The sequence below is a fragment of the Oncorhynchus nerka genome, unplaced genomic scaffold (assembly GCF_034236695.1).
Source record: "Oncorhynchus nerka isolate Pitt River unplaced genomic scaffold, Oner_Uvic_2.0 unplaced_scaffold_1523, whole genome shotgun sequence".
Lineage (NCBI taxonomy): Eukaryota > Metazoa > Chordata > Actinopteri > Salmoniformes > Salmonidae > Oncorhynchus > Oncorhynchus nerka.
The window spans coordinates 44128-56349 of record NW_027039794.1 but is presented as its reverse complement, the minus strand read 5'-3'; the positions used below and the strand labels follow the sequence as shown (position 1 = coordinate 56349).

Genomic DNA, 12222 nt, shown 5'->3' with positions numbered 1-12222 from the left:
CCCCAGGGTAAGGACCTGACTAACCCATGTCTCCCCCAGGGTAAGGACCTGACTAACCCATGTCCCCCCAGGGTAAGGACCTGACTAACCCATGTCCCCCAGGTACGGACCTGACTAACCCATGTCCTCCCCCAGGGTACGGACCTGACTAACCCATGTCTCTCCACCCAGGGTAAGGACCTGACTAACCCATGTCCCCCCAGGGTACGGACCTGACTAACCCATTTCTCTCCACCCAGGGTACGGACCTGACGCGTGCGATGACCCGAGCGGAGGTGATAGCCAGGCTGGGGGACCAGGAGTGTGAGGTCAAGACACTGGACAGTACTCACCTGTACTGTGAACCTCCTGAGAAACAGCCAGCCAGTCTGGGGAGCAACAAACTGCCCAGCCTCAGGGTTAGTCTACTCTATCTACACAGCCTCGGGGTTAGTCTACTGTATCTACACAGCCTGAGGGTTAGTCTACTGTATCTACACAGCCTGAGGGTTAGTCTACTGTATCTACTCAGCCTCAGGGTTAGTCTACTGTATCTACACACACAGCCTCAGGGTTAGTCTACTGTATCTACACACACAGCCTCAGGGTTAGTCTACTGTATCTACACAGCCTCAGGGTTAGTCTACTGTATCTACACACACCGCCTCAGGGTTAGTCTACTGTATCTACACAGCCTGAGGGTTAGTCTACTGTATCTACACAGCCTCAGGGTTAGTCTACTGTATCTACACAGTCTCAGGGTTAGTCTACTGTATCTACACACACAGCCTGAGGGTTAGTCTACTGTATCTACACAGCCTCAGGGTTAGTCTACTGTATCTACACAGTCTCAGGGTTAGTCTACTGTATCTACACACACAGCCTGAGGGTTAGTCTACTGTATCTACACAGCCTCAGGGTTAGTCTACTGTATCTACACAGCCTGAGGGTTAGTCTACTGTATCTACTCAGCCTCAGGGTTAGTCTACTGTATCTACACACACAGCCTCAGGGTTAGTCTACTGTATCTACACACACAGCCTCAGGGTTAGTCTACTGTATCTACACAGCCTCAGGGTTAGTCTACTGTATCTACACACACCGCCTCAGGGTTAGTCTACTGTATCTACACAGCCTGAGGGTTAGTCTACTGTATCTACACAGCCTGAGGGTTAGTCTACTGTATCTACACAGCCTCAGAGTTAGTCTACTGTATCTACACAGTCTCAGGGTTAGTCTACTGTATCTACACACACAGCCTGAGGGTTAGTCTACTGTATCTACACAGCCTCAGGGTTAGTCTACTGTATCTACACAGCCTGAGGGTTAGTCTACTGTATCTACACACAGCCTGAGGGTTAGTCTACTGTATCTACACAGCCTGAGGGTTAGTCTACTGTATCTACACACAGCCTGAGGGTTAGTCTACTGTATCTACACACACAGCCTGGGGGTTAGTCTACTGTATCTACACAGCCTCAGGGTTAGTCTACTGTATCTACACAGCCTCAGGGTTAGTCTACTGTATCTACACAGCCTCAGGGTTAGTCTACTGTATCTACACAGTCTCAGGGTTAGTCTACTGTATCTACACACACAGCCTCAGGGTTAGTCTACTGTATCTACACAGCCTGAGGGTTAGTCTACTGTATCTACACAGCCTCAGGGTTAGTCTACTGTATCTACACAGCCTCAGGGTTAGTCTACTGTATCTACACAGCCTGAGGGTTAGTCTACTGTATCTACACACGCAGCCTGGGGGTTAGTCTACTGTATCTACACAGCCTCAGGGTTAGTCTACTGTATCTACACAGCCTGAGGGTTAGTCTACTGTATCTACACAGCCTGAGGGTTAGTCTACTGTATCTACACAGCCTGAGGGTTAGTCTACTGTATCTACACAGCCTGAGGGTTAGTCTACTGTATCTACACAGCCTCAGGGTTAGTCTACTGTATCTACACAGCCTCAGGGTTAGTCTACTGTATCTACACAGTCTCAGGGTTAGTCTACTGTATCTACACACACCGCCTCAGGGTTAGTCTACTGTATCTACACAGCCTGAGGGTTAGTCTACTGTATCTACACAGCCTCAGGGTTAGTCTACTGTATCTACACAGTCTCAGGGTTAGTCTACTGTATCTACACACACAGCCTGAGGGTTAGTCTACTGTATCTACACAGCCTCAGGGTTAGTCTACTGTATCTACACAGCCTGAGGGTTAGTCTACTGTATCTACTCAGCCTCAGGGTTAGTCTACTGTATCTACACACACAGCCTCAGGGTTAGTCTACTGTATCTACACACACAGCCTCAGGGTTAGTCTACTGTATCTACACAGCCTCAGGGTTAGTCTACTGTATCTACACACACCGCCTCAGGGTTAGTCTACTGTATCTACACAGCCTGAGGGTTAGTCTACTGTATCTACACAGCCTGAGGGTTAGTCTACTGTATCTACACAGCCTCAGAGTTAGTCTACTGTATCTACACAGTCTCAGGGTTAGTCTACTGTATCTACACACACAGCCTGAGGGTTAGTCTACTGTATCTACACAGCCTCAGGGTTAGTATACTGTATCTACACAGCCTGAGGGTTAGTCTACTGTATCTACACACAGCCTGAGGGTTAGTCTACTGTATCTACACAGCCTCAGGGTTAGTCTACTGTATCTACACACAGCCTGAGGGTTAGTCTACTGTATCTACACACACAGCCTGGGGGTTAGTCTACTGTATCTACACAGCCTCAGGGTTAGTCTACTGTATCTACACAGCCTCAGGGTTAGTCTACTGTATCTACACAGCCTCAGGGTTAGTCTACTGTATCTACACAGTCTCAGGGTTAGTCTACTGTATCTACACACACAGCCTCAGGGTTAGTCTACTGTATCTACACAGCCTGAGGGTTAGTCTACTGTATCTACACAGCCTCAGGGTTAGTCTACTGTATCTACACAGCCTCAGGGTTAGTCTACTGTATCTACACAGCCTGAGGGTTAGTCTACTGTATCTACACACGCAGCCTGGGGGTTAGTCTACTGTATCTACACAGCCTCAGGGTTAGTCTACTGTATCTACACAGCCTGAGGGTTAGTCTACTGTATCTACACAGCCTGAGGGTTAGTCTACTGTATCTACACAGCCTGAGGGTTAGTCTACTGTATCTACACAGCCTGAGGGTTAGTCTACTGTATCTACACAGCCTCAGGGTTAGTCTACTGTATCTACACAGCCTCAGGGTTAGTCTACTGTATCTACACACACAGCCTGGGGGTTAGTCTACTGTATCTACACAGCCTCAGGGTTAGTCTACTGTATCTACACAGTCTCAGGGTTAGTCTACTGTATCTACACACACAGCCTCAGGGTTAGTCTACTGTATCTACACAGCCTGAGGGTTAGTCTACTGTATCTACACAGCCTCAGGGTTAGTCTACTGTATCTACACAGCCTGAGGGTTAGTCTACTGTATCTACACACACAGCCTGGGGGTTAGTCTACTGTATCTACACAGCCTCAGGGTTAGTCTACTGTATCTACACAGCCTGAGGGTTAGTCTACTGTATCTACACAGCCTGAGGGTTAGTCTACTGTATCTACACAGCCTGAGGGTTAGTCTACTGTATCTACACACAGCCTGAGGGTTAGTCTACTGTATCTACACAGCCTGAGGGTTAGTCTACTGTATCTACACACAGCCTGAGGGTTAGTCTACTGTATCTACACAGCCTCAGGGTTAGTCTACTGTATCTACACACAGCCTGAGGGTTAGTCTACTGTATCTACACACACAGCCTGGGGGTTAGTCTACTGTATCTACACAGCCTCAGGGTTAGTCTACTGTATCTACACAGCCTCAGGGTTAGTCTACTGTATCTACACAGCCTCAGGGTTAGTCTACTGTATCTACACAGTCTCAGGGTTAGTCTACTGTATCTACACACACAGCCTCAGGGTTAGTCTACTGTATCTACACAGCCTGAGGGTTAGTCTACTGTATCTACACAGCCTGAGGGTTAGTCTACTGTATCTACACAGCCTCAGGGTTAGTCTACTGTATCTACACAGCCTGAGGGTTAGTCTACTGTATCTACACACGCAGCCTGGGGGTTAGTCTACTGTATCTACACAGCCTCAGGGTTAGTCTACTGTATCTACACAGCCTGAGGGTTAGTCTACTGTATCTACACAGCCTGAGGGTTAGTCTACTGTATCTACACAGCCTGAGGGTTAGTCTACTGTATCTACACAGCCTGAGGGTTAGTCTACTGTATCTACACAGACTCAGGGTTAGTCTACTGTATCTACACAGCCTCAGGGTTAGTCTACTGTATCTACACACACAGCCTGAGGGTTAGTCTACTGTATCTACACAGCCTCAGGGTTAGTCTACTGTATCTACACAGTCTCAGGGTTAGTCTACTGTATCTACACACACAGCCTCAGGGTTAGTCTACTGTATCTACACAGCCTGAGGGTTAGTCTACTGTATCTACACAGCCTCAGGGTTAGTCTACTGTATCTACACAGCCTCAGGGTTAGTCTACTGTATCTACACAGCCTGAGGGTTAGTCTACTGTATCTACACACACAGCCTGGGGGTTAGTCTACTGTATCTACACAGCCTCAGGGTTAGTCTACTGTATCTACACAGCCTGAGGGTTAGTCTACTGTATCTACACAGCCTGAGGGTTAGTCTACTGTATCTACACAGCCTGAGGGTTAGTCTACTGTATCTACACAGTCTCAGGGTTAGTCTACTGATTCTACACACACAGCATCAGGGTTAGTCTACTGTATCTACACAGCCTGAGGGTTAGTCTACTGTATCTACACACACAGCCTGGGGGTTAGTCTACTGTATCTACACAGCCTCAGGGTTAGTCTACTGTATCTACACAGCCTGAGGGTTAGTCTACTGTATCTACACAGCCTGAGGGTTAGTCTACTGTATCTACACAGCCTGAGGGTTAGTCTACTGTATCTACACACAGCCTGAGGGTTAGTCTACTGTATCTACACAGCCTGAGGGTTAGTCTACTGTATCTACACACAGCCTGAGGGTTAGTCTACTGTATCTACACAGCCTCAGGGTTAGTCTACTGTATCTACACACAGCCTGAGGGTTAGTCTACTGTATCTACACACACAGCCTGGGGGTTAGTCTACTGTATCTACACAGCCTCAGGGTTAGTCTACTGTATCTACACAGCCTCAGGGTTAGTCTACTGTATCTACACAGCCTCAGGGTTAGTCTACTGTATCTACACAGTCTCAGGGTTAGTCTACTGTATCTACACACACAGCCTCAGGGTTAGTCTACTGTATCTACACAGCCTGAGGGTTAGTCTACTGTATCTACACAGCCTCAGGGTTAGTCTACTGTATCTACACAGCCTCAGGGTTAGTCTACTGTATCTACACAGCCTGAGGGTTAGTCTACTGTATCTACACACGCAGCCTGGGGGTTAGTCTACTGTATCTACACAGCCTCAGGGTTAGTCTACTGTATCTACACAGCCTGAGGGTTAGTCTACTGTATCTACACAGCCTGAGGGTTAGTCTACTGTATCTACACAGCCTGAGGGTTAGTCTACTGTATCTACACAGACTCAGGGTTAGTCTACTGTATCTACACAGCCTCAGGGTTAGTCTACTGTATCTACACACAGCCTGAGGGTTAGTCTACTGTATCTACACAGCCTCAGGGTTAGTCTACTGTATCTACACAGTCTCAGGGTTAGTCTACTGTATCTACACACACAGCCTCAGGGTTAGTCTACTGTATCTACACAGCCTGAGGGTTAGTCTACTGTATCTACACAGCCTCAGGGTTAGTCTACTGTATCTACACAGCCTCAGGGTTAGTCTACTGTATCTACACAGCCTGAGGGTTAGTCTACTGTATCTACACACAGCCTGGGGTTAGTCTACTGTATCTACACAGCCTCAGGGTTAGTCTACTGTATCTACACAGCCTGAGGGTTAGTCTACTGTATCTACACAGCCTGAGGGTTAGTCTACTGTATCTACACAGCCTGAGGGTTAGTCTACTGTATCTACACAGTCTCAGGGTTAGTCTACTGATTCTACACACACAGCATCAGGGTTAGTCTACTGTATCTACACAGCCTGAGGGTTAGTCTACTGTATCTACACAGCCTCAGGGTTAGTCTATTGTATCTACACAGCCCCAGGGTTAGTCTACTGTATCTACACAGCCTGAGGGTTAGTCTACTGTATCTACACACACAGCCTCAGGGTTAGTCTACTGTATCTACACAGCCTCAGGGTTAGTCTACTGTATCTACACACACAGCCTCAGGGTTAGTCTACTGTATCTACACAGCCTGAGGGTTAGTCTACTGTATCTACACAGCCTGAGGGTTAGTCTACTGTATCTACACAGCCTCAGGGTTAGTCTACTGTATCTACACAGCCTGAGGGTTAGTCTACTGTATCTACACAGCCTCAGGGTTAGTCTACTGTATCTACACACACAGCCTGAGGGTTAGTCTACTGTATCTACACAGCCTCAGGGTTAGTCTACTGTATCTACACAGTCTCAGGGTTACAGCCTCAGGGTTAGTCTACTGTATCTACACAGCCTCAGGGTTAGTCTACTGTATCTACACAGCCTGAGGGTTAGTCTCTACACAGCCTGAGGGTTAGTCTACTGTATCTACACAGCCTGAGGGTTAGTCTACTGTATCTACACAGCCTGAGGGTTAGTCTACTGTATCTACACAGCCTCAGGGTTAGTCTACTACACACACAGCCTGAGGGTTAGTCTACTGTATCTACACAGCCTCAGGGTTAGTCTACTGTATCTACACAGCCTGAGGGTTAGTCTACTGTATCTACACAGCCTCAGGGTTAGTCTACTGTATCTACACAGCCTCAGGGTTAGTCTACTGTATCTACACAGCCTGAGGGTTAGTCTACTGTATCTACACACACAGCCTGGGGGTTAGTCTACTGTATCTACACAGCCTCAGGGTTAGTCTACTGTATCTACACAGCCTCAGGGTTAGTCTACTGTATCTACACAGCCTCAGGGTTAGTCTACTGTATCTACACAGTCTCAGGGTTAGTCTACTGTATCTACACACACAGCCTCAGGGTTAGTCTACTGTATCTACACAGCCTGAGGGTTAGTCTACTGTATCTACACAGCCTCAGGGTTAGTCTACTGTATCTACACAGCCTCAGGGTTAGTCTACTGTATCTACACAGCCTGAGGGTTAGTCTACTGTATCTACACACGCAGCCTGGGGGTTAGTCTACTGTATCTACACAGCCTCAGGGTTAGTCTACTGTATCTACACAGCCTGAGGGTTAGTCTACTGTATCTACACAGCCTGAGGGTTAGTCTACTGTATCTACACAGCCTGAGGGTTAGTCTACTGTATCTACACAGCCTCAGGGTTAGTCTACTGTATCTACACACACAGCCTGAGGGTTAGTCTACTGTATCTACACAGCCTCAGGGTTAGTCTACTGTATCTACACAGTCTCAGGGTTAGTCTACTGTATCTACACACACAGCCTCAGGGTTAGTCTACTGTATCTACACAGCCTGAGGGTTAGTCTACTGTATCTACACAGCCTCAGGGTTAGTCTATTGTATCTACACAGCCCCAGGGTTAGTCTACTGTATCTACACAGCCTGAGGGTTAGTCTACTGTATCTACACACACAGCCTCAGGGTTAGTCTACTGTATCTACACAGCCTCAGGGTTAGTCTACTGTATCTACACACACAGCCTCAGGGTTAGTCTACTGTATCTACACAGTCTGAGGGTTAGTCTACTGTATCTACACAGCCTGAGGGTTAGTCTACTGTATCTACACACACAGCCTCAGGGTTAGTCTACTGTATCTACTCAGCCTGAGGGTTAGTCTACTGTATCTACACAGCCTGAGGGTTAGTCTACTGTATCTACACAGCCTCAGGGTTAGTCTACTGTATCTACACACACAGCCTGAGGGTTAGTCTACTGTATCTACACAGCCTCAGGGTTAGTCTACTGTATCTACACAGTCTCAGGGTTAGTCTACTGTATCTACACAGCCTCAGGGTTAGTCTACTGTATCTACACACACAGTCTCAGGGTTAGTCTACTGTATCTACACAGCCTGAGGGTTAGTCTACTGTATCTACACAGCCTGAGGGTTAGTCTACTGTATCTACACAGCCTCAGGGTTAGTCTACTGTATCTACACAGCCTGAGGGTTAGTCTACTGTATCTACACATACAGCCTGGGGGTTAGTCTACTGTATCTACACAGCCTCAGGGTTAGTCTACTGTATCTACACACACAGCCTCAGGGTTAGTCTACTGTATCTACACAGCCTGAGGGTTAGTCTACTGTATCTACACAGCCTGAGGGTTAGTCTACTGTATCTACACAGCCTGAGGGTTAGTCTACTGTATCTACACAGCCTGAGGGTTAGTCTACTGTATCTACACACACAGCCTCAGGGTTAGTCTACTGTATCTACACAGCCTCAGGGTTAGTCTACTGTATCTACACACACAGCCTGGGGGTTAGTCTACTGTATCTACACAGCCTCAGGGTTAGTCTACTGTATCTACACAGTCTCAGGGTTAGTCTACTGTATCTACACACACAGCCTCAGGGTTAGTCTACTGTATCTACACAGCCTGAGGGTTAGTCTACTGTATCTACACAGCCTCAGGGTTAGTCTATTGTATCTACACAGCCCCAGGGTTAGTCTACTGTATCTACACAGCCTGAGGGTTAGTCTACTGTATCTACACACACAGCCTCAGGGTTAGTCTACTGTATCTACACAGCCTCAGGGTTAGTCTACTGTATCTACACACACAGCCTCAGGGTTAGTCTACTGTATCTACTCAGCCTGAGGGTTAGTCTACTGTATCTACACAGCCTGAGGGTTAGTCTACTGTATCTACACAGCCTCAGGGTTAGTCTACTGTATCTACACACACAGCCTCAGGGTTAGTCTACTGTATCTACACACACAGCCTCAGGGTTAGTCTACTGTATCTACACAGCCTCAGGGTTAGTCTACTGTATCTACACAGCCTCAGGGTTAGTCTACTGTATCTACACAGCCTCAGGGTTAGTCTACTGTATCTACACAGCCTGAGGGTTAGTCTACTGTATCTACACAGCCTGAGGGTTAGTCTACTGTATCTACACAGCCTGAGGGTTAGTCTACTGTATCTACACACACAGCCTCAGGGTTAGTCTACTGTATCTACACAGCCTGAGGGTTAGTCTACTGTATCTACACAGCCTCGGGGTTAGTCTACTGTATCTACACAGCCTCAGGGTTAGTATACTGTATCTACTCAGCCTCAGGGTTAGTCTACTGTATCTACACTGCCTGAGGGTTAGTCTACTGTATCTACACAGCCTGAGGGTTAGTCTACTGTATCTACACACACAGCCTCAGGGTTAGTCTACTGTATCTACACACACAGCCTCAGGGTTAGTCTACTGTATCTACACACAGCCTCAGGGTTAGTCTACTGTATCTACACACAGCCTCAGGGTTAGTCTACTGTATCTACACTGCATGGCCAAAGGTATGAGGACACCCCTTCAAATTAGTGGATTCGGCCACACCCGTTGCTGACAGGTGTATAAAATCGAGCACACAGCCATGCAATCTCCATAGACAAACATTGGCAGTAGAATGGCCATACTGAAGAGCTCAGTGACTTTCAACATGGCACTGTCATAGGATGCCACCTTTCCAACAAGTCAGTTTGTCAAATGTCTGTCCTGCTAGAGCTGCCCCGGTCAACTGTAAGTGCTGTTATTGTGAAGTGGAAACGTCTGGTTTCAGAGTTGGTTATGGGTGCACCTCAGCCACGCTCAAGGTCCTAAACGACATCTTAACCGCCATCGATAAGAGACATTACTGTGCAGCCGTATTCATCGACCTGGCCAAGGCTTTTGACTCTGTCAAAAGCATTTTTTTCGTGCTTTTACACCTGCATTGTTTGCTGTTTGGGGTTTTAGGCTGGGTTTCTGTACAGCACTTTGAGATATCAGCTGATGTACGAAGGGCTATATAAATACATTTGATTTGATTTGATTTGTCAATCACCACATTCTTATCGGCAGACTCGACAGCCTTGGTTTCTCAAATGACTCACCTGGTTCACCAACTACTTCTCAGACAGAGTTCAGTGTGTCAAAGGGACTAACCCTCGGGCCGACTCTCTGTATACATCAATGATGTCGCTCTTGCTGCTGGTGATTCTCTGATCCACCTCTACGCAGACGACACCATTCTGTATACTTCAAATCAAATTTATTTATGTAGCCCTTTGTACATCAGCTGATATCTCAAAAGTGCTGAACAGAAACCCAGCCTAAAACCCCAAACAGCAAGCAATGCAGGTGTTGAAGCACGGTGGCAAGGAAAAACTCCCTAGAAAGGCCAAAACCTAGGAAGAAACCTAGAGAGGAACCAGGCTATGAGGGGTGGCCAGTCCTCTTCTGGCTGTGCCAGGTGGAGATTATAACAGAACATGACCAAGATGTTCAAATGTTCATAAATGACCAGCATGGTCAAATAATAGGTCTGTGACCGGTGAGCAGGTCAGGATTCAATAGCTGCAGGCAGAACAGTTCAAACTGGAGCAGCAGCACGGCCAGGTGGACTTGGGACAGCAAGGAGTCATCATGCCAGGTAGTCCTGAGGCATGGTCCTAGGGCTCAGGTCCTCTGAGAGAGAGAGAGAGAAAGAGAGAATTAGAGAGAGCACACTTAAATTCACACAGGACACCGAATAGGACAGGAGAAGTACTCCAGATATAACAAACTGACCCCAGCCCCCCGACACATAAACTACTGCAGCATAAATACTGGAGGCTGAGACAGGAGGGGTCAGGAGACACAGTGGCCCCATCCAATGATACCCCCGGACAGGGCCAAACAGGAAGGATATAACCCCACCCACTTTGCCAAAGCACAGCCCCCACACCACTAGAGGGATATCTTCAACCTAGTGGTGCTGATATCTTACCATCCTGAGACAAGGCTGAGTATAGCCCACAAAGATCTCCGGCACGGCACAACCCAAGGGGGGCGCCAACCCAGACAGGATGATCACATCAGTGACTCAACCCACTCAGGTGACGCACCCCTCCTAGGGACGGCATGAAATAGCACCAGTAAGCCAGTGACTCAGCCCCTGTAATAGGGTTAGAGGCAGAGAATCCCAGTGGAAAGAGGGGAACCGGCCAGGCAGAGACAGCAAGGGTGGTTCGTTGCTCCAGAGCCTTTCCGTTCACCCTCCCGCTCCTGGGCCAGACTACACTCAATCATATGACCCACTGAAGAGATGAGTCTTCAGTAAAGACTTAAAGGTTGAGACCGAGTTTGCGTCTCTCACATGGGTAGGCAGACCGTTCCATAAAAATGGAGCTCTATAGGAGAAAGCCCTGCCTCCAGCTGTTTGCTTAGAAATTCTAGGGACAATTAGGAGGCCTGCGTCTTGTGACCGTAGCGTACGTGTAGGTATGTACGGCAGGACCAAATCAGAGAGATAGGTAGGAGCAAGCTCATGTAATGCTTTGTAGGTTAGCAGTAAAACCTTTAAATCAGCCCTTGCCTTAACAGGAAGCCAGTGTAGGGAGGCTAGCACTGGAGTAATATGATCACATTTGTTGGTTCTAGTCAGGATTCTAGCAGCCAGTTTATTTAGTGCTATATCCAGGTATATCTGGAAAGTAGAGCATTGCAGAAGTCTAAACAAGAAGTAACAAAAGCTGAATTTTTCTGCATCATTTTTGGACAGAAAGTTTCAGATTTTTTGCAATGTTACGTAGATGGAAAATCGTTGAAACAGTCTTGATATGTTCATCAAAAGAGAGATCAGGGTCCAGAGTAACGCCGAGGTCCTTCACAGTTTTATTTGAGACGACTGTACAACCATTAAGATTAATTGTCAGATTCAACAGAAGATCTCTTTGTTTCTTGGGACCGAGAACAAGCATCTCTGTTTTGTCCGAGTTTAAAAGTAGAAAGTTTGCAGCCATCCACTTCCAACACAGGCTTCCAGGATATAGGCCAATAGTTTTTTAAATGTTTTCTGGGTCAAGGTTTGGCTTTCTCAAGAGAGGCTTTTTTACTGCCACTTTTAGTGAGTTTATGTCTGAAACACTATGTTTTCGAATAACATCCCCAACAGGTAAAATATATAGTGAAAAAAATAGTGGTCCTAAAACGGAAC

The 12222-nt window shown here is 47.1% G+C and overlaps 1 protein-coding gene across 1 annotated transcript in view; it reads left to right on the top strand.

Annotated features, from left to right (window-relative positions):
* Positions 1-12222, top strand: part of LOC135568520 (plexin-B1-like) — a gene marked incomplete at its 5' end in the record, with an annotated part of 95699 nt that overhangs the window by 40682 nt on the left and 42795 nt on the right. The window contains one exon of the mRNA XM_065015311.1: positions 240-398. Coding sequence (XP_064871383.1) covers positions 240-398 — 159 coding nt within the window. The remainder of the gene's footprint in view (positions 1-239; positions 399-12222) is intronic.